Here is a 23,099-nt window from a genome sequence, read left to right as displayed (position 1 = left end):
GACGTGAGCTTAGGCCGCCTATGGTGCCACCCACCAGGCATAAAATATGGTTTCATTAAAGGCAAGCAATAAGATTACTTCAAACTAACTCTTCCAATAAAAAAAAAACAACAACATTTGAAGAGGGCCGTTTGAAATTCAAACAACGCTTCAAAGCAAGAGGGTACTCAGAAAACACCATAGAAATGTCTCTGTCAGGGGTCAACTTTCTTCTAGACAATCGGCCATTTAAAATACACAAAGGCCGAAAGGTCACGAACGTTTAATGCCTTTCGTCACAACGCACCACCCGGCAGTTAAAAATGTGAAACAAATATTGATGGAACAGTGGAGTCTGATACACAATCAGCCGTTGCTGAAAACAAATTTTACAAAACCTCCGATCCTCTTTTACAAAAAGGGAAAATCTCTTTAAGACATGCTCTTGAGAGCAAAAATATAATTTGAAGGCGGTAACGCGACGCGACCACGAAAGCCATATGGGGAGTCCGTGCCGGTCTGTCTTTGTCTTTATTCTCATATCGCGTCACCGCGACTTATCGCATGTATCCACTTTTCTCGTCTCTCTGTTGTCAATTCTTCTTCGAAGGAAGACTTATTTTTAATAACTGATGATATTCGATAAAGACAAGTCCCTTTGTCCCAATCACTTATGCTGCTACAGCCGAAAACTACACAAAGAACCATTTCTACTTTCTTACTCACACCTTACTACGAGCGCATTTGTAACTATTTGCTTGGGCACCAACATGGTGGATAGCAACCGTCGTCAAGACAAAAGTCACGGGGTGGAAACGAATCCCTGCCAAAATGTATATAAATGAAAAAGGAGAAAAGTAGAAAGAAACAAGCGAAGCAGCCAAAGTAATCGCAAAGCTAAATTGACAGATCTAAGTGGATGGTCTCTTCATTTTGCGACTACAACGCGTCGCGCTAAGATATAATTCTACCAAACACTCCTCTGAGAAAAGTGCTGGAAGAATTAAAGCATTCATGTGTGATTAAAAGTCATCAAGAAAAGGGACTGATATGTCTGGGGTAGAGACTCTTAACCTGTTATATTGTAAGTCAATCTCAAAACAGTTAAGAAGTGCAAATCTCGTCAAATTACAATCCAGGAAAAATATTAAACTGTAAAGTGTTTAATAAAGTCACTAACAATTAAGATTTCCTTGTAGTAGAGACTAAAGGTAGTAAACCATTGAAACTCGGCTCTATAATTACAGTTCTATTTTAATACGAATTGTTTACCAAACAAATGAATTCCCGGCGAGTTATTCTTTATGCTTTTGTTTAGCTCTGTCTATTGAGGCGTCACAACAACTGAAGCGCTCTTATTTCAAAGGGAAAGCTGACATTCAAGCGCAAAAATGATCCACGCAGGTTTAACTCAAATTTAAGTAGTTGTAGAGAAGAAACCTCTAAAACGTTCAGGCCTCTGATGAATTCGTGCCTTCCAGCTGCTTGCTAGGAGCCATCACCAACTGAGCTACGAAACCACACGTTGCGAGCAGGGCAATTCGGGTAGTGGGTTCTTTGTTCCTGTAATGAAAACTACATTCAAAACAGAATTTAACATTTCTTTGTTTTTTCCATAACATTTGCTAATTTTGCCTCCTCGATAAGGTTGCAAAGTTACTCACTTATGAACAACTTACTGAATTAAAACGGAAACCCTTAAACTTGCGCAATCTTCGCAGAATGAAAATAAATAATGGCGACAGTCACAGGCCCACGGATATTTTGCAAGAAGGAATAAAGTATTTAACGAATTCGTTGGCACTTTTTAAGATAATGTTCGCGACAGATATTCTAAAAGCTCGTTATACCGTCTACCGACATGATAGTTATTTTTCAAATAATTATTTACAGCTGTCGTATGAACAGACTTACTATTATTTTGTGCACCAAAATTTATAGGGTTTTTCATGATTCCTTTTGATTACTTTTATTTTCCTCTTTGGCGATTGAAAATGTGGGAGAAGTTCCCAAAGGAAAAGATGTGGCCAATCGGTTCACATTTCGTGACTTTCTAGAGCTATCTATTTTATAGCTGTGTAATTATGCTGAAATGACGATGTTTGCCCTATATGTCAAATGAATGGGAAAACACAAAACAGGATTCTTTTTATTGTTAATATCATTATTCAGTGAATTAATGAAACTGCAGAATTGTTTTTACTCCAATGCAGAATACAAAAGACTTACATTTCTGAAAATTAGTTCTGAATTAGTTATTCCCAGGGAAGCTATCTCAAGATAATAGCAGTAATAATAATATCCAAAAACAAAAATTAGAGCGACATAATTTTCAGAGTATCTTCCTTTCTTTTTTTTTTTTTTTAATTTTTCGTCGTTCTCTTGTTTTATTTTGATGATTGTTTCAGGCACATACTAATAAATATAAGTAATGAGCAAATTATATGCACAAAGGGCGTTGGGGAGATAATTAAATAGGAAACTTAGTCAAATTGTTGGAGGATAAATTTCCTTCAGTGTTGCCGCCCTTTCATCAATAATGAATAGCAATAAGGATAACACTTCAGCGCGTTGTACGCAAAGACCCTGACAGTGCGAGAAAGGGGTGCTGATGGTTGTTGCTTTCATCTAATGGTGATGAAATATATTCTGACAAGATTCTGAACATGAAGCGCCGTTGCTCCCCAGTGTTTTCTTTAAGATCTTTCCTCTTTTTGTTTGGAGGCTGGTTATACACCGTGACGGTTGCGAACCAAGGTGAGTTAACTTTAACATTGCATTCTCTAGGTTTCATTAAAATTTAGTCCTGAAGCCAGGCGAATCTGGAATTGAAGGAAGCTAAGTCGAATTGGCGAACCAGGCCAAAAAATAATGCATTTTGTGGATTTGGATAGCTTATTTCATCACATAAGGTGCTAGGGCTCTGAATTAAAAACTAACGTAGCCATTTCTAGGAAACTTGAACACGACGAAATATGATTTTTTTGTTTGCAAGTATAGCTTTTTCAAGTTCATTAAAAATAATTAACCACGATTTTAGAGGGAGCTAAACAAGTTTAGAAACTTTCAAGACAAGTACCATGCAACAAACTCAGTCGTCTGCAGGACATAAATCGGTGTATTTTGATGAGACTTTTTGGCGACGTTTCCTAATTTTTAATTTCTGATGAGAATTTATTCAGATCATTGAGTACTGCCTACCGATCTTATACCATATCGAGATTTTATCGATTACTCGTATGATTACAGAGCGAACTGGAGTCCACTCGATCCTATTACCTCTATTAATAGTGCCTATAGAAAGTAAAACGGCCCTTTTTTGTGTGAATTAGATATATTGCAAAAGGTTTTAATTTAAGTGATAATATTTACATTTACATACAGTCCTAGATAACTGCGTGACCTATGTTTGGTTTTCTACCATACCTTTTCACGAGAATTTAAATCACGCACTTTGGTAGAGTGTCCTGGTTAAGAAAATTACGCTAACCATGTATTTCGTAGATACACTTTTGGTAAACAAAGATATATCGATGCCATAGGCTAAAAAGTTCTTTGTTTGACTTAGAAAGAGAAAAACTGCTCTATGACATTAGGTTCAATCGAGAGTGTGGAAAAAGATGGTTGAATCTCTGTTTCACTCGAACTGAAGAAGCTTGAGACATAGCAGAATTGAGTGAGGGATTACTCTCATTTAGATATTAAACTCCCCTCTCCCCTTAGAGTAAATTTTGATTTGACGCCACGTTCTCGTCGCCGGAGAAAGAACATGTCTGGCACAAAAACATTCGGGGAATTTTGAATGATAATCTATCATTGCTGGACCTATTAGATTAAGGATTGCTAAATCTGCAGGAGACACTGGAAACTGAGTACAGTACAATATACATAGGATGGGAAGCTAACCAGAAATTGGGGCTTGGAATTTTGCTGTGGCTGCAACTGCAGAGGAAACTAATTCTAAGATTCCTAAAGAATCCTTGTCTTTTACACTAAGTTCTCTTCCAAAAAATTTTGCTTAATGTTGGAAAAGTGGATCTGCAAATGTAAACAAAAGGTGCATTCCAATCAGTACAAGGGATTTAACTGATTCTTTTAAAGCACAACATGGATTCTTTTCCAAAGAAGTTCCTCCATCCCAAAACCTTTTTCATCTAGTAATGGTGTATTATAAATATACAGCTCAATGCACAGGTGGAAAGCAATAAAATTTTCCAAGAATTCCAAGGCTGTGAAATATTATGTTTATGTGTTGTCAAATTGACGTATGCACAGGATGTCAATATTTTGACATTATGACACAAATGAATGTCTTAGCGTTTCGTTCTTTACACAATTTCACATTGATCTGTTTTGATCGTGATGAAAGTCTCATGTCACAATCTCCTTGGTAACTAATCGCAGTGATTCGGTAAATTCAGGTTATAGGTGTTTCAACAAGTGGGGCTCGAAAACTCATCGAAACTCACCTGGCAGCCAAGTCGAGTCGATTCTCATCTCCTGTGTGGAAGGAATAATGGCTTAACAATAAGAGGGCGTGTATGTCATTCTAGTATTACCTTGATAGTTATCAATAATTGATACAGTTTGTCAGTGATGCATCTGTCAAAGACTCTGCGAACGCTTAAACAGTGCTAGACTCGCGCTTCTCCCCTCAAAAGTGAGATTTGCGAATCATGTGTGCGTGCATGCCACATTATCTTCTACAAAATATCTTGTTTCTGATTAGTGAAAAAAGCATAAATAAGTTATGAAAGAAAATTTTCATACAGCATTGTTTAAAATTCAAAGCTATTCCAAAACACGCAGAAATAATAAATTTAATTCCTAAAACATTCTTAATAAAAGCTGACTTTTTCGTCACAATTATTGTATAATGTAATCGATTCAAAGGACACGCGAGAATTTATACAGAACTCTTTACTTACATTCAGAAATACTTCGAGGAGTGAATTTATACCGTTTCGAAATAACATTATTGTGCAGACTTACTAGTACCTTTGACTCCCTCAGTCTCTCTCTCCCTCAGAATTAATTTGTAAAAATACAGCCTTATGATATAAAAATTCATCACAGCTCTAGATTTTGTCGCAACTTTGCGAGGTAAGAAGCTTTGTCTACAACATCTTTTAAGATTAAATGTCAGCCAAAAGCCTTGAATACTGATTTCTTACCAACCGAGCGAGGGGGCCACACTAGGGAATATTGGCCTAAGGTCACAGCGCTCGGTCCGTACAGAAACATCCGAGGGCCAATAATCCCCAAGACGGCTCGAGCTAGTGAGGTAAGTTAGTAGACCGAATGTTTCTTGACTTTGCCCGGTTTCGTATCCAAAAATACACGGCTCATGGATGTGTTAGAGCGCTCGAATTTACCTCACATTTACCTATCTTCCCACGTAATTAAAGTATCATTGTTCGATAACCATAAATTGATTAAACAGTTCTCGGCAATATTTGAGCTAGCGTCTTCTCTTTTAAGACGATAGCTCATTTGCGCAACGACTAACCTTTAATTAGACCATCACTGATGTAACTTTGAACAGAAATTTGGAAAATTGACTAAATTCCTAGCAGAAGTAGGACTTATTCCAGCTGCTAAAGCACAGTAAAAGAAAAAATATATCTAGTGGACACAAATTTGTTTTACTATTTGACGCAAAAAAAAACGTCCAACATGCTTGTCACCATATCTTTAACCGATCAGTTGCAGGTATTAATTGTCGAAGTCTTATGTTTGAGGAGCCAATTGGAGGATATGCTCTGCAACAGCACGTCTTCAAACAAATATATTTGTTCATGGGAATTGAGCCCTATAGCGACTGCAAAAATAGGTGCCTCATGGAAAATACCTGTGTGTCCGTCAACATTGGCCCACCCAGCAAGAATGGACTCAGGGTCTGTCAACTGAGTGATTCTGATCACATTCAACATCCTGCTGACCTTAAACCCCAAGAAGGATACCAGTATTGGGCTACAAAGGTGTGGATATTTGGATAAAACACAATACGTTAAATTCATTTTCTAATTTTCCCTGGTATGGTTATACTGAGTTTTTATTAATATAAATCATACTAAAGATAAATTTGTCCCTGCAGAATCCATGTTCAAGCAGCCGTTGTCTTCCTAATGCAACCTGTCTAAATGGTTTTGCAGATAAGAGATACATTTGCTTGTGTCAAGTTGGTTCCGAGGGAAAACAATGTGACAAAGAAAAAGGTGACCAGAAGCTAAGAATTTCTCAAAATAAATGTCAGGTTTACCTTCGTGCTTATGTGTTATCTCCTCCTGTGAATCTTTTACTTTGACACATCTCGTGATCCGCTTCATTTTTATCATTATTATTATAACTATTATTATTTTATTTTTTGCCTCCTCCCACCTCCAATATTCGTGGTTGATATCTGTTGTATGGTGGATTGATTAATACGTCATTTGAAGGCTAAGGGCCTGTTTACGTGGAGGTGGGGGACCCCAGGTAGGTGAGGTAATCTGCCTAGCCGAGGTCGAAAAATAAAACGCGTTCACATACAATCTTATAACCCCGGGGTGCTAAGGTCAGGTTTCTTGAGTTTGTTGTTGGGCTTGCAATTAGGGAGTTTCAGCATAGGCTACCCAAACTTACGTCTCGAGAAAGACGAAAGATTAATCTTCGACACTTATATATTTGTTCATGAAAGCGTCACGCGTTGTGTTACGCGGTGTTGAGTTACGTGAGGAACCACTGACTTAATACATATTACGGAATAGTTTGGGAAACGAAGTATGGTCGATTTACGACGCTAAATATTGCGGAATGTGAACATTTTACACTCCTTGTGTGTCCAGTGCAGTTTCTGGTGATTTCTGCCATGAGAAGGCTAGGAAATGTACAAAGTTGTACCCTAATGATTATCTGGGAACCATGTAGTAAGACATGTAGTGGTTCTGGTGTCCAAAAGCGCGTACAGGTGCATGTTGGGCTACTGCCGATCAACTCTACCACTTGTGACAGTGTGTGCCTTAGGTCAAAGCTTGAAACAAGAGCTTGCAACATTCACGACTGTCCAGGTTTGCGAATTGAAGATTTATCAGTAGGAAGTCACATATGAATTACTTATCAACAATCCTTTTAATTTGGAACGATTTTCTTTTCAGTTCAGTACAGTTCACTTGGTTGTTTTAGAGAAAGTACTCCCCACGCTCTCCAGTTGAAACTAAAAAGCTTCCGGGGTAACATAGATTGGACTGACATGACGAAAATCGTTCGAGCATGCGCACAGATCGCCAAGGAGCGTGGCCTTCCCGTGTTTGGAATCCAGTATTACGGAGAATGTTGGAGTGGACTGGACGCCGAAAACACGTACAATAAGTACGGACCTTCCAGAGACTGTTGGAATGGAGTGGGAAAAGAGGGAACAAATTATGTGTACAAAATATGGGTAAAAGTTCCAGTTTTTGTCGAAATTGAGGGGTTAAATATTTGACATAGTAATCCTTAGGAGTAGGTTGTGACACGTTATAGAATTAAATACTCCTAAAGTACGAACAAAACTGTGTTATCGTTTTATATTCCCTTTAGATGAAAACCCGCGGCTATGAAATATTCCTGAAAACAGACAACTTGTGGGGCATCCTACTATCTTAACTCTCTCCATAGTCACTAGTCATAGTCTCCCTTTAGTCACTAGTCATAGTCTCTCCAGAGTCATTAGTCATAGTCCCCCCGAAGTCAAAAGTCAGTCTCTCCGTAGTCTCTCCATAGTCACTGGTCACAGTCTTCATGTATATGCTGTTCATAGTCTCTCCATAGTCACTAGTCATATTCTCTCCGGAGTCACTAGTCATAGTCTCTCCAGAGACAGTAGTCATAGTCTCCCCGTAGTTATTAGTCATAGTCTCCTCGTAGTCAAAAGCCAGTCTCTCCGTTGTCTTTCCATAGTCACTCCCGAATTGGTTGCTAACAAAGATAATTTGGTTTCAACAACTCAATTGATAATTTAAAATGGCCACAGAAAAGAGTTTCTAAGATGATGTTTAGAGCGTTAGTCCTTTTTCAGAGGAAGCCGTGGATGACATGACTGCTTACATACTCTCACGCTGGTATTAAATCGAGAACCAATAACCATTTGCAATTACTTTTTAAAAGCAGTCAAGAGGTAAAAGCTAACTGCACAGGATGGAATGTTCAAATCTTTTGGAACGATCCAAGTCGACAGTTTTCCTCAGAGATTGCCAATCGCACTAGAATCTCCGGAGAATCTCCCGTGAAGATTTTCCGAAAGCTCTCAAAAATCCTACCATCATGCCATAGGCAACTGCTTTCTAAATACTTCTACCAATTTATTTGCTTCATTTGTAACAATCCCTAGCGTTTGTTCTTATATGAAGGCCCATGATTGTTTTTGATTTTCCCGATCTAAATATACAGTTAATGAATACATTAAAATCATTCATTCCTTTCTATCTGAACATGTAAAAGTATGATTTTATTTGTGTAAAACCTAAAAGACAAAACAAGTCTAAACATAATTCATTTTTTCAAATGTATTTCCTTTCTCATTTGCAAACTATTCAATTCTCATTTTTCTTTCTTTTCGTAAAACAGGTCTAACGGTGAATACTTGGCGATATTATAAACTTTTCTAGATCTTCAACAAATAATTTTGTCAGTTTTTCATGACTTATACAACATTAATTTTTAGACCAATCTTAGAGTAAAATAGTAAAAAATATCAAAATATATATCTATTACCAAATCTCAAATTACATTAATTTGTTGGCCATAGTCATATCAAACTTTGTCTACAAGTTATACAACCATACGACGAAAGAGCACATGATACCTTGAAATGCTTTTAAGAGGAAAAACACTAAGAAAAATTTCCTTTTTTTTTTCTTAAACCCTTCAATCTGAAAACACGATATATTGATCACCTACGGGTGTGTGAACTATCACTGGACAAGCAAACTTTGCTAAAGTAACTGTAGTATCAGCTTACTTTATTCCCTCCTCCTGTCAGCCTAATTCCTTAGGGACAGATTTCCAAATTTGATAGCTAAACTTTCCTTTAGTTCTAGCAGAAAAGCTGAAAACGAACTAACCGCAACAGCCAATCAAAACGAAGGAAAATATCAAGAGGCGTCAATAGAAAATTTGGTTAAAAACGACCCAACTTCCTCAGGCGCAAGAAAACTTTTAGTCATAAAGTCGCGATTGGCTTTAGGTAAGGTGTGTTACTTATAATAGGCGAAAATAAGTGGCGCCTAACTCAATTTATTTTCCTGACGGAAGTTGAGCTTTCAGAAGAAATGCCACCGAGCCGAACGTAAATGAGATAGACTTTACCGATATTAAGGAGAAAGATTTAGCTGCTTACCGGCTGAACATGATTGTGTGTTACACACGCGGGTCTCTACATTTGCGCCTGCGCAGTCACCATATCTCCAGCTGTAACCTTGACATTTCCGTTTACGATTCAGTGACCCGCCACCGCAGGTTTGGAGCATGCTGACAATGCACCCCAGGAACCACAACTAACATAATCTAAACATAAGAGAATGGTATTAATTAGATTGACATTCTTTTAGTTGTGGGCTGTCGTGCTAGATCGGCTTAGTCTCGTACCCAGACCTTTCAAGGCCAAGCAGTTACAATTACACGATAGGATCTCCGTACGAGATAAAGATCGGCTAATTTTTTTAAAGGAGTCATATCGGCACAAAAAATATCTGAATAGTGTAGATTTGTTGAACATAAAAGCATGGCTGTTTATTCCTTTTTTTCTGAGATGATATGGCGGAAAGCTAATGGCGTCTTTGTGTTCTCGATCCTTTGCACGCTAACATTAAAAGATGAGGCGGGTGGATGGAAATGGCCGTGCGAAAATGGACGCTCGCCCACAGTTTTCGCTTGAAAAGTTTGCAACGCAATCGGAACCGTACGAATAGTTATGTCTAAGATTGTAGATGTTTACTTTATTCGTGAACATGAAAACTCTGCACTTACTCCAACAATCCCTGAGCAAACACGACTTTTGTTTATTCATTGGTCCTCGGTTTTTAGTTTTAAGTTGAGTTTTAGACTTAATTTAGCCGGATTTTATCATTCACGCGCAAACCGGCAGAATAGAAAGGTTGTGGATATTTTTTTTTAAATAGTTCCCTTGCTCGATTATCGCTTGTACCACAGTCAAGAAATGACTTCATGCGAACCTTTGTGACATCTTTAAGAGAACTGGAAGAAATTGTGCTATAAAAAATATGTTGATATAAGCTTGTTTTATTTCCCCTCTGCATTTAAAGCAATTTTTACAAATCTCCATGCCGTTAGTAGATATGGTCCAACAACGCTGGGCAGTCGCTACACAGGTCAGGATCATGACGAACAAGTTACACTGTTTAGCGGTATTCAAATATGGACTATGCCGTACACTGAGTAGAAGCAGTTGGAGCAACAGGAGGATACCATAAACACCCTACCAGCCTTCAATACCGAGGAAGGGGAGCAAGAATGAGTGGATGAGATACCTCGCCTTAATCTATTATTCTAATCAACCAATCAGACAGCGAGGTGAAACTAAAACAAATATAAAACAGACAAAATTTGAATATTCTGCGGGATTTGCTGTGAGCACTTCAGCTTGGATTATGTTCTCTAAAAAGTGAATGACAAAAGAGTTAAGTGTGGTAATATTTCAAGGTGAATATCCTAAGATCTCATTTTAGGAACTTTGGGGATGGATTATTCCTTTTAAAATCACGGGCGAAAAGCCTATTTTAAAAGAGAAAAAAAGTGCGAACCTAGGATAAATAGCTTTTCTCAAGTTTAACGTCGGAATCCCGAATCTAATCAAAGCGAGGTGTCTCTGTGGAGTGAGGTAAGTATTGTACATTAGTTGACCGTACCACTCGCGCTAGAGTGAAAATTGACCTCCTACCCAAGTTTCTTCCGCGGCTGTGTCCAGTCTGCTCGTTTATAAGCATAGCCAGAGAGAAGCGAACTTGGAAATGCAGGTAGAAAACGCTCGTTTCCAGCGAAAGGCGTGGGGAGTTTTGGTATTGAGACATGTTCCAGGGTGCAGTGATCTTAGATCGTAAAGTATGGCTGAGAAAAAAAGCCGATCGGGAGGATTTTCGGGCCGCAAACCACCGCCGCGTGGACAACGGTCGAAATCGGGGTGCTCAGCCTTGACTTCGTCTTTAGACAGGAGTAACAGTGATGGTAAAGCAAGCTTAAAACGGCAGAAACCGCCAGAAACTACAACGGACACACAGGATGTGAGTAAGTTTTATTGATTTACGAGTAAAATGTTCATATTTCGAAATATTTATCGTTGTAAATCGACCATATTTCGTTGCCCATACTATTCCTTATAACGTGTTCCAATTTTCAACAGTTCCTCTGGAAACTTAACACCGAGTCACACATGATTGATAGCTTTTTCCCGGGACGTGAGCTTAGACCGCCTGTGGTGCCACCCACCAGGCGTAAAATATGGTTTCATTAAAGGCAAACAATAAGATTGCTTAAAACTAACTCTTCCAAAAAGAAAAGCATTTGAAAAGGGCCGTTTGAAATTCAAACAACGCCTCAAAGCAAGAGGGTACTCAGAAAACATCATAGGAAGGTCTCTGTCAGGGTAGCCGAAAGGTCACAAACGTTTATTGCCTTTCGTCACAACGTACCACCTGGCAGTTAAAAATGTAAAACAAATATTGATGGAACAATGGAGTCTGATACACAATCAGTCGTTGCTGGGAACAAATTTTACAAAACCTCCGATCATCTTTTACCAAAAGGGAAAATCTCTTTAAGACATGCTCTTGAGAGCAAAAATATAATTTGAAGGCGGTAACGCGACGCGAACGCGAAAGCCACATGGGGAGTCCGTGCCGGTCTATCTTTACCTTTATTCTCATATCGCGTCGCCGCGACTTATCGCATGTATCCACTTTTCTCGTCTCTCTGTTGTCAATTCTTCTTCGAGGGAAGACTTATTTTTAATAACTGATGATATTCGAAAAGTCAAGTCCCTTTGTCCCAATCACTTCTGCTGCTACAGCCGAAAACTACACAAAGAACCATTTCTACTTTCTCATTCACACTTACTACAAGCGCATTTGTAACCATTTGCTTGGGCACCAACATGATGGATAGCAACCGTTGTCGAGACAAAAGTCACGTGGGTGAAAACCAAGAATCCCTGCCAAAATGTGTATAAATGAAAAAGGAGAAAAATAGAAAGAAACAAGCGAAGCAGCCAAAGCAATCACAAATCTAAATTGACAGATCTAAGTGGATGGTCTCTTCATTTTGCGACGCAAACGCGTCGCGCTAAGATATAATTCCACCAACCACTTCTCCTAGGAAAGCGCAGGAAGAATTAAAGCATGCATCTGTGATTAAAAGTCATCAAGAAAAGGGATTTAAATGTCTGGGGGACAGGCTTTGAACCCGGTATATTGTAAGTCAATCTCAAGATAGGTAAGAAGTGTAAATCTCGTCAAATTACAATCCAGGAAAAATATTAAAGTGTAAAGTTTTTAATAAAGTCACAAACAACTAAGATTTCCTAGTAGTAGAGACTAAAGGTCGTAAACCATTGAAACTCGGCTCTACAATTACAGTTATCTTTTAAAACATACCTATTGATTACCAAACGAATGAACTCCAGGCGAGTTATTCGGTACGCTCTTGTTTAGCTTTGACTATTGAGGCGTCACGGCTACTGAAGCGCCCTTTATTCCAAGGGAAAGCTGACATTCAAGTGCAGAAATGATTCAGCAATTGTACAGAAGAAGCCTCTAAAACGTTCAGGCCTCTAATGGTTCGTGCCCTCCAGCTGCTTGCTGGGCGGCATTACCGGCTGAGCTACGAAACTACACGTTGCGAGCAGGGAAATTCTGGTAACGGGTTCTTCGTTCCTGTAACAAACACTAGATTCAAAACAGAATTCAATATTTCTTTGTTTTTTCGATAATGTTTGCTAAGTTTGCCTCCTCTGAACAAATAACTGAATTAAAACGGAAACTCTTAAACTTGCGCAATCTTCGCATAATGAAAATAAATAATGGCGACAGCAACAGGCCCACGGAAATTTGCAAGAAGGAATAAAGTATTTAACCAATTTGTTGGCACCTTTTATAAATAGTGTTCGCGACGGATATTCTAAAAGCGTGGAATACCGTCTACCGTCATGATATTAATTTCTGAAATGATTATTCACACCTGTCATATAGCCAGACTTACTATTGTTTTGAGCGCCAAAATTTATAGGGTTTTCATGATTCCTTTTGGTCACTTTTATTTTGCTTTTTGGCGATTGAGATTTTGGGAGAAGTTCTCAAAGGAAAAGATTTGGCCAGTCAGTTCAAATTTTGTGACTTTCTAGAGCTATCTATCTTAGAGCTGTTTAATTATTCTGAAATGACGGTCTTTGCCCCATATTCCAAATAAATGGGAAAAAGTAAAACAAGTTTTTTTTATTGTTAATATCATTATTCAGTGAATTAATAAAACTGTAGAATTGTTTTTACTACAATGCAGAACACAAAAGAATTACATTTCTGAAGATTAGCTCTGAATTAGTTATTCCCAGGGAAGCTACCTCAAGATAATAGCAGTAATACTAATACCTAAAAACAAAAATGAGAGCAACATAATTTTCAGAGTATTTTCCTTTCTTTTTTTTTTCTCTTAATTTTTCGTCGTTCTCTTGTTTTATTTTGATGATTGTTTCAGGCAAATACTAATAAGTAAATAAGTAGTAAGCAGATTTTATGCACAAAGGACGTTGGAGGAGATATTTAAATAGGAAACTTAGTAAAATTTTTGGATGATAAATTTCCTTCAGTGTCGCCGCCCTTTAATTAATAATGAATAGCAGTAAGGATAAAACTTCGGCGCATTGTACGCAAAGATCCTGACAGTGCGAGATGGGCAACTCATGGTTGCTGCATTCATCTAATGGTGATGAAAATATATCCTGACAAGATTCTGAAGATGAAGCGCCGTTGCTGCCCAGTTTTTACTTTCGGATCTTTCCTCTTTTTGTTTGGAGACTGGTTTTACACCGTGACGGTTGCGAACCAAGGTGAGTTAACTTTAACATTGCTTTGTCTAGGTTTCATTAAAATTTACTCCTGCAATCACGCGAATCCGGAATTGAAGGACGCTGAGTGAAAATGGCGAACCAGGCCCAAAAATAATGCATTTTGTGGATTTGGATAGCTTATTCCATCACATAAGGTGATAGGACTCTGTATTAAAAACTGATGAAACCATTTCGATGAAACTTGAGAACGACGAAATATGATACTTTGTTTGCTTATTCAAGTTCATTAAAAATAATTAACCACGATTTCAGGGGGAGCTAAACAGGTTTGGAAACTTTCAAGACGAGTTGCAACAAACTCAGTCGTGTCCGGAACATAAATGGATATATTTGGATGAGACTGTTTGGCGACATTTCCTAAACTCTAATTTTTGATTAGTATTTATTCAGATCAATTCCATCATTACACAAGCGAGGAATGCGCACTAAAAGCTACAATTCAATGAAAAAGGTGAACTTTTTTGCTGGTTGTTGGCAACGACCTAACTGATCGAGAGTTTGCTGAGAAACACTGATAAACGATTCATCAGAAGGAATAAGACACCCTCAGATCAGTGTGACGTGAGCAGAAATAACTAGAAGCGGAATATTAATAGAAATTAAAGGTTTTTTGTTTGTCAAGAATTTTCTTCTTATTTTTGAAGTCTCTAAAGCCATTGTATTTGTAAAAATAAGTCATGGTGCTTTTGAACACAATAGGTATTCAAATTCTGAGAAACACTGCATGTTGTCATATATTTCAAATGCAGGTGTTTCACGAGTGTTTGACTTCGCCTCGGTCTTGAAACGGTAGACTATTCGTTCAAATCATCTTCTAAGGAACAGACGAAGGTGTCTGTTAAAAGAAATCAAATATAGGTGTTTTTGGAATTCAGATAAATGCTAAGGCTAAAACGCCTCAATTGTCAAAATTGTTTATGATCAATAAGAAAAACCGGTCAATGAGGTCTTTATCCTTTTCCACTCGACTCTTTAACTTTCATCGTTGTGAGAGTATAAGAACTTTTTTTTTCCGCGCTCGTTTTGAATAGAACGGCAACATCCCAACCAAAGACTGACGAAAGATGATGCACACTCCAAACTTTTGGCAAGTAGATTCCAGAATCTAAATCGACTTAATTTTCATTCCATCCAATTGACGTCCATAGAAATTCTCAAATCCCCAAGATCACTCGATTTTCTTTAAATCTCTTTAGGTTTTACTCAGCTATAGTCTACTTTATTGGCGTATTTCAGAGAGCCGTTTTGCACACCTGTGATCCTCTACTGTCTTATTTATAGATAGCTGTCGGCGAGTCAAGTTCATGGAAAAAAAGGGTGGATATGCATTGGTCAACCATATTTTGAAGAATATTTCATTACCTGTCGGAGTGCACACGTACAGTAACTGCAAGAATAGGTGTATGATGGAAGACAGATGTAAATCAATCAACATGGGACCAGAAGATAAAGATAGAGTTTTGTGTCAGATAAGTGACTCAGACCACGTACAACACCCAAATGATCTAAAACCGACAGAAGGCTTTACGTATAGGGGCATGGAGGTAAGCACAAAAATTCGGTTTTGAGTTTGCAAATTTTATTTACTCTTTTGTAAATCCGCGCAGAAAGACTCACAGAATCGCAATGTCTATTCCGAATGGAACTTGAGAATAAAAAAATCGTTCAGATGAAGTAATTTAAAAAGAGGAAAACATCAAAAGGAGCCCCGAATGAGTCGACGACATAGATTGCTTGCGATTCCTATGCACCTGCGAAAAGCTCTTCACGATCGTGTTATGAATGACCTTATGGGTGTTGGCAATTAGAACCTTTTTTTGAAGTAATCAAAGGGGAAAATTAAAAGAAACCTAGTAATATTATAGCATCAATTGATTGATGTTTCTTTCAGCTTCGCAGTGTAATAACGAACCGGGGGTAAGTTATGTTATGGGGTGCTCTAGGTTCTAACCAATCGGTTACCGTTATTTGGTACCACGTGATGCAAGTTTTCCAATCGTTTAGCGTATTTTTAAAGTCACACATAATTCTGACATTTTAGCGGCCCCAGAACGTCTGCCAGTACACAGAGTTATCGGAAATGACGTCACCGGAAGTAGAAACCAACTTGATTTAATGATTTTCTCTGGTATTTCCTTACATCCTTAATTTGCCCTTTTTTTAATTGATTCTTTTATAACACCTGGATGGCGTAAATGAATTTTTTCGTGACGCAGCCTCTTGGGCTTTTTTAACACTGTATCCGTAGTCCGGCTGCTTTTTTTTTTTCCGCCGAATATGAGAGCTGGAATAAGAGCTGCTAAAAGGAAAAGTACTTTTTCTACGTTGATTGGTTTGCTTTCTCTTGAAGAATTTTCTGATTGTGCGCAAGGGAATGAAATGGTATGAAACAAAGTTGGGTAGGGGATCCTTGTTATAAGTGGGACGCCTACTTTTCCTGGTGGAGATCACCCATGATGTTGCTGTTTTACAATTGACAAACTGAAGTTTCCTCTCATGCAGAAATAAAACATCTACTAATTCTCGATGTACAAGAATACAATACGATCTAATAGCTCTAAACGAAATATTCGAGTTCTATCCACAGGCATGAATTTTAAATGTTGGATAAGTAGGCGCTTTAAGTGGAAACGTCGCAGTTGAAGTAGAAAAAGATGAAGAACTAGAAGAAGCAGAAGACGAGCTAGAAGTAGAGGAGGAACTAGACGAAGGGGAAAAACTATAAGAACAGGAGGAACTAGAAGAAGATGAAGAACTAAAAGAAGAGGAAGAATTAAACGAAGATGAAGAACTAGAAGAAGAGGAAAAACCGGAGGAAGATGAAGAACTAAAAGAAGAGGAGGAACTAGAAGAAAATAAAGAACCAGAAGAACAGGAGGAACTAGTAGAGGAGGAAAAAGAGGAAGAGATGAAGAACTAGAAGCAGAGGAAGAACCAGAAGAGGAGGGAGAACTAGAAGAATAGGAAGGACTAGAAAAAGATGAAGAAGAAGAAGTAGAATTAGAAGAGGAGGAAGAACTACAAAAAGTGAAGAACTAGAAGAGGATAAAGAACTAAAAGAATATGAAGAAGAAGAGAAAGAACTAGAATAAGAGGAATGACTAGAAAAAGAGGAATAACCAGAAAAAGGGAAGAACTAAAAGAAGAAGATGAAGAGCTAGAAGAAGAGGAAGAGCCAGAAGAGGTGGAAGAACTTGAGGAAGATGAAAAGCTAGAAGAAGAGGAAGAACTAGAAGAAATAAAAGAACTAGAAGAAGATGATGAGCTAAAAGAAGAGGAAGAACTAGAAGAAGTGGAAGAACTAGAGGAAGATGAAGAACTAGAAGAATAGGAAGAACTAGAAGTAGAGGAAGCACTAGAAGAAGAAAAAGAAGTAGACGAAGAGGAGGAACTAGAAGTGGAAGAACTAGAAGAAGAGTAGGAACTAGAAGAAGAGAAAGAACTAGAAGAAGAAGAAGACTAGAAGAAGAGGAAGAACTAGAAGAAGATGAAGAACAAGAAGAAGTGGAAAAACTAGAAGAAGTGGAAGAACCAGAGGAAGATGAAGAACTAGAAGAAGAGGAAGAACTTGAAGAAGAGGAAGAACTAGAAGACGAGGAAGAACTAGAAGAAGTGGAAGAACTAGAAGAATATGAAGAACTAGAAGATGAAGAACTTGAAGAAAAGGAAGAACTTGAAGAAGACGAAAAGCTAGAAGAAGTTGAAGAACTAGAGGATAATGAAGAACTAGAAAAAGAGGAAGAACTAGAAAAAGAGGAAGAACTAGAAGAAGATGAAGAACTATAAGAAGAGGAAGAACTAGAAGAAGAGTAAGAACTTGAAGAAGAGTAAGAACTTGAAGAAGTGGAAGAACTAGAGGAAGATGAGGAACTAGCAGAAGAGGAGGAATTAGAAGAAGACGAAGAACCAGAGAAGAAGAAGAACCAGAAGAAGAAGAGAAAGAACTAGAAGAAGACGAATAACTAGAAAAGAGGAAGAACTAGAAGAAGAGGACGAACTAGAAGAAGAGGAGGAACTAGAAGAAGAGGAGGAACTAGAAGAAGACCAAGAACTAGATTTATAGGAAGAACTAGAAGAGGAGGAAGAACTAGACGTAGAGGAAGAGCCAGAAGAGGAGGAAGAACTAGGAGAAGAGGAAGAGCCAGAGGACTGACAATAGCTACAACTGGGGCTTCTTCAAGAGGTCAAAGTAATATAAAAAGAACAGCTCGAGTTGAACCAGCTTCTTCTCATGTGCACAGGATCCAAAGAAAGTTCATTTTGAATCAAACAAGAAGAATTACAAAAACAACTGGAACTTTTAATGAATAAATCACGACAGACGACTGCAGGAAGACGGATTGCTTTGAACAAATTATGGAATACAGGCACAAACAAGTAAAAGAAGATCAAATGAAACCTGTCGATCTATGTGAATTTAAAGAAAAATGGAAAAATTGAAACAGAAACTTTACCAGGGAAGAATGAAACCATATGTTCGCAGACAAGAACAACAGCTTCCATTTTTTACAACTGGTACAAAATTGGCATCACAGGCTTTAAAGAGTCTAATAGAAAATTTGTGATATGCCCTCTTTCAAACTTCACGAGACACGGATTACAGCAATCCATTTCGATACAGTGGTAGTTGGTAAGAGAAGAAGATCCTGCAGAACAAGAGCTTCTTGACTATCTTTTTTAAGAGAAGGAAATCGATACAAACAAGAGGATATGCTTCAACCATGAACGCCGTGAGTGAATTGGTTTTGAATTCACTGTAAAATCGATTCACAATATCACCTCCGCTCATGGCCACGCTGAGAAGACACAAACCAGTCCTCAAAGAACTAAGTAACCGAAAAATTACATAAAGAATAGAAGACTGCATCTGATGAATTAGGAAGGTTCTAGCTTTTTGCAAAGACTCCACGAAGCCTATTGCAGTTGTTTTAGATAGTAAAGGAAGAAAAAGAGAATAATCAAGTCTCTCGGTGCTTTGACGCAACTGTTGACAGAAGGTAACTAGTCTGTCAAAGAATGGAGTGAAAGTAGCCATAGAATGGAAAAGACTCGAGACAACAGAGCTCAATATCTAGAGAGACAATTGTGCCCTAAGTGTCAGGAAGATCTCGGCAACGGTGAAATCGTCGAAATTTTTTCGGAATGTATCCATAAATTACGTTCTCTGGCTCACATCCAAAATCACCTGTGTAACTTAGAAGATCACACCAAACATTCGGAAAAGGCCTTTGCCGACGAATCCGCGAAATATTTGAAGTTGCTCTTTAAAATTCAGTGCGGGTGCGAAACCTAGTCCTTCAGGTATTAATACATTTCCAGCGACACCTATTAAGAAAAAGAAATTAACAAGCACTTCTAACTTACCTGTAAGAATCAAGAAAAAAGAGGCGAATTCGGTAACACCCAAGTAGTGGAAACCTAGTCCTTTTAATGAGTCGATGATGCCACAATTTTGTTATGAAATTCAGAGTACTTTCAAGATCATGAAAGAGAGGACTGCTACGCGAAAAGATAAAGAGCCCCAAAGAGGACGTACATGCAAAACAGAATGGGAGTGGTTAGAATAAGACGAAGAGACTGCTCTGCGGGAACCGTTTGGAAGAAAATTAGACGAAGAATTCTAAAGGACCCACTTCCTCGTCTTCCGAAAACAAGAAGAGACGACATAGACAAAGAGCACAGAAAGGAGGAAAACTTAATATTCAAAATTGGAGCGCCAAGTTGGAAATGGAAAATCATTGTTTCTTGTTGACTAAGAAACTTTATCCATATCTGGGGCCGGATACTCAATTCAAAAAAGACCTGTTCCTGGTAATCTAGAAATCAATAGTTTGGATCGAATTAGCAAACAACACGATATCAACTAAGCAAAGGCTAAAAATATGGAAGATAAATGGGTTGCCGACTAGAAAATGTTTCCAGCCATCAATAAAATTTCGGGTCTAAAATCCTTTATGGAAAACGTGGCACGTTACATTATACAAACTAAGAACAATTTCAACCGTGATCCTTTGAACTATCTTTTATTATTTCTCTTTACAATAAAGTTTATTTTTACAAATCTAAGTTTTAAAACTTTTCCAATTCCCTTACACCAAAGGAACATTCTTCCACACCTGCCAATCGATGGAATCACGTTACGTTATATGATTAGTCTACCTGCGCCACGTGGTACTAAATAACGCTATCTGATTGGTTAGGATCCAGAATGCCACATAACACTACTGGAATGTTGTGAGATCTTTCTATAACGCCAGAAAAATTCTCCATGTCGTATCTGAGACCATTAGAGTACAAGTTTTTGTAGTCTTTTTGGTGTTCTTATTATATCTCTAGAGAGTTATCCGAGCGTGTCTAGCTTCTAGGCCATTTAATGAAAAATAAAGCAAAATATATATATATATATATATATATATATATATATATATATAACTGCAGACAGTACTGTTTCGGCCTTCTGGGCCTCATCAGTGCAGTGCTGATGCTAGGATGGAGGTAAGACTATATAGCCACCCCAAGTGATCTCACACGTGTGGTATCATCTAAGCCATGCCAGAGTGCTCGAACTAGATAATCTAGTGAGCATGCATATATATATATATATCATGCATATATATATATATATATATATATATCAAAGTTCACATGGCAACCAGGTGGACAGTTAGACATGGTTTGATGCTTTTCTGGTTTAGAGATTTAATAAATGTAACCGCGAGGTTACAATTCATAGACCCAACGTTTCGACACTCCTGTCTAGTGCCTTCATAAACACCCCTCATCACCCTTGATGAAAACTCTACACAGGAGTGTCGAAACGTTGGGTCTAAGAATTGTAACTTCTCGATTACATTCATCAAATCCTTAAACCAGAGTAGCATAAACTATGTCTGAAGTCAAAATATGTTTTCACTAGAACAAGTGTTGCCTCAGTATATGCTATAACAATGCAACTTGCTTGGTTGGATTTACGGACAAGGGATACAAATGTGTGTATCAGGCTGGTTACAAGGGAGAACATTGTGAAAAAGGTGAGGGCTACTGTACTGGTAGCCGCAATAATCGCCAAGGTTCCAAATATTTCACAGTTTATTCGGTCCTCTTGTTTACAGGAAAGTATCCGAAATCTATTAACGGATTAGAATTATAGTTAACAAAGGCCAGAATTAATATACAACATGGAATAATATTTACATACCCATTAGTGTCTCTCAAATCTGCGACTAGTAGTATTGGCTTTAACGATGTTACGTAATGTCTCATAAAAACGTCACGCATTAATTTCGTGTTAGAACGAAACAGCTACTATGCGTTGCATCAAGAATATTTGCTATTACATGTATGTGTCTGTTTTATATCCGCTTAAGTTTCGTAGCATAAGCTTCCATATGTCCTCCAAGCACTTAAGATGCATGTATAACACTTTGTGCCCATTTTAGATTCATGTTTCATTTCGACACTCGCGCCCTATGGGATTCTTCGTGATATCTCGTGTAGTGTATCGCGCTTTAATTATTTGTTTTAGATATTGACGAGAGCCCCAAAAATACCAATAACTGCCATGTCAAGGCTGTGTGTTAATATATAGATTTAGCCAAGCCTAAAAGCAGAGCTCTTGTTGATTTATTTTCTAGCCCCTCATTATTACAAAAACTGTGATAAAACTTTTCAGCACTGGCCGTAGAAGAGTTTCTTCAAGGGGATTAAGAGACCAGTCCGGGGGTTGGGGAGGAAAGGGAAGAATTGGCGACGTCTGGAACCTGGGGGTGACGTTCTCGCAACTTGTGATAAAAGGCACGCTAGTCAGCAGTATCTTCAAGCAGCTGAGAACCGTTGTTGTTCCTGATGTTTTGATCAAATTTTCGAAAATAGAGATCTTTTCTTCTTCAGAGGAAGTGTGCGATGTCAGCATAAGTTTAAATTATATTCTTTTGAGCGTGACTGATTATTTTTGGTGTGGGAAAATGAGCCAAAATTGAAAGAAACGACGGTAGATTACTTCGAGTTTAGACATCAACAGTCGATTGAAGGGGATACACGTGATAACAGTGAATCAGTAAATCAAGACGCCAGAATCATATTGGCATCTCTTATATCTACTCTTCGAGAATGACTGCTTGCCCCACCATTTTTTCCTTGACGTTTCAACCTCCTCTGTTTCGCGAAAAAATTAAAAAGAAAAGTCATTTTCAATTCGTGTTTGAACCTGTAATTTCTTAAAACTTTTCCTCTTTTGGCTATTATTGTTTCATTATTGTCCTCTGGCTGGGAATAAACGGCGTCTTTTTTAAATTTAAATTTGTTAAAGTTATTTTATTCCGAAACCTCTGCTGTAACTACTTATAATGTAGGTTTCTTTAAGCTAACTGCCCATGATCTTAGCAACTCTAGCCAATGAAGAACGAAATTTGTCTAACATGTTTCTTGCGCTCCAAAAGTTTGCTTTTAAAAGAAGACAAGCTAGAGCTAAAATGTCGTGATTAAAACTTGATGACGAAGAGAGACTTAGGATTCGATCATGACGACATTTGTGGAAAACTTGAGATAATACCTGGATTTCATTTTTACATCACAGCAATCAATTCCAAACATCAATCAAGCTTTCTGTTTAGTTTTAAAGTTGAGTTGATGATGTTGTTGGCTATATTAAGTGAGTTGAAACGTTTTTTTTGTGTGTGTGTGGTATTTGAAAATAGTTGAATTTACTGGAAGGTAAAGTTATTGCAACATGTTCACATGAAACACAACAATACATTTTATTGATATGTAAAAAGTTTTCATTTGACTATCTACTGGCAAGTCGTTGTATTATATTTCAACCCAATCATTTTCCACAATTTGTAGACACCATTACAAAATAATTAGTCGGGGAAACATACACCATGTTTAAAATGTGATGTCCATAGCAAGCAATCAGGTTTGAGGAGAGTGTATGTGAGAATAGGCTCTCTTGTCTGTATTGTTAACTTGCTAGTCGCTCCTGTTGCCAATGTTTTGATGAGGTTGGTCTGTCAAGGTAAAGGAA

General features: G+C 37.9%; 2 protein-coding genes across 4 annotated transcripts in view; both read left to right on the top strand.

Annotated features, from left to right (window-relative positions):
* LOC113664680 (uncharacterized) overlaps positions 1–23,099 on the top strand; it is a 40,472-nt gene that overhangs the window by 6,495 nt on the left and 10,878 nt on the right. The window contains exons 1-3 of one of the 2 annotated variants that reach the window (XM_089204250.1): positions 13,899–14,053; positions 15,356–15,618; positions 20,991–21,105. The exons of the other annotated variant lie outside the window; for it this stretch is intronic. Of the exons in view, the coding sequence (XP_089060376.1) occupies positions 13,927–14,053; positions 15,356–15,618; positions 20,991–21,105 (505 nt within the window). The 5' untranslated portion in view covers positions 13,899–13,926. Of the gene's footprint in view, positions 1–13,898; positions 14,054–15,355; positions 15,619–20,990; positions 21,106–23,099 lie in introns of those variants that run through there. 2 annotated transcript variants of the gene reach the window in all.
* LOC113664689 (uncharacterized) lies at positions 1,906–7,511 on the top strand. Of its 2 annotated transcripts, none has more exons than XM_089205971.1 (4): positions 1,906–2,736; positions 5,686–5,960; positions 6,077–6,197; positions 7,116–7,511. In XM_089205971.1, the coding sequence occupies exons 1-4, from the start codon at positions 2,646–2,648 to the stop codon at positions 7,442–7,444; spliced, it is 816 nt and encodes a 271-aa protein (XP_089062097.1). In that variant the 5' UTR covers positions 1,906–2,645; the 3' UTR covers positions 7,445–7,511. The 2 variants fall into 2 exon arrangements, with proteins under 2 accessions (XP_089062097.1, XP_089062618.1); XM_089206492.1 differs by having other exon boundaries at positions 1,907–2,736; positions 4,401–5,960.

The sequence above is a fragment of the Pocillopora damicornis genome, chromosome 1 (genome assembly GCF_964200805.1).
Source record: "Pocillopora damicornis chromosome 1, jaPocDami1.2, whole genome shotgun sequence".
In the NCBI taxonomy this organism is placed as follows: domain Eukaryota; kingdom Metazoa; phylum Cnidaria; class Anthozoa; order Scleractinia; family Pocilloporidae; genus Pocillopora; species Pocillopora damicornis.
The sequence above is the reverse complement of the archived record's forward strand: the minus strand, read 5'-3'. Positions and strand labels throughout refer to the sequence as shown.

Excerpts from the sequence above, each read along its gene's own strand:
- LOC113664689 (XM_089205971.1), top strand. The coding sequence starts at position 2,646 with ATGAAGCGCCGTTGCTCCCCAGTGTTTTCTTTAAGATCTTTCCTCTTT. Across the intron at positions 5,961-6,076 it reads ACCAGTATTGGGCTACAAAG|AATCCATGTTCAAGCAGCCG; the intron begins GTGTGGATATTT and ends TTGTCCCTGCAG. Across the intron at positions 6,198-7,115 it reads ACAATGTGACAAAGAAAAAG|TTCAGTACAGTTCACTTGGT; the intron begins GTGACCAGAAGC and ends TTTTCTTTTCAG.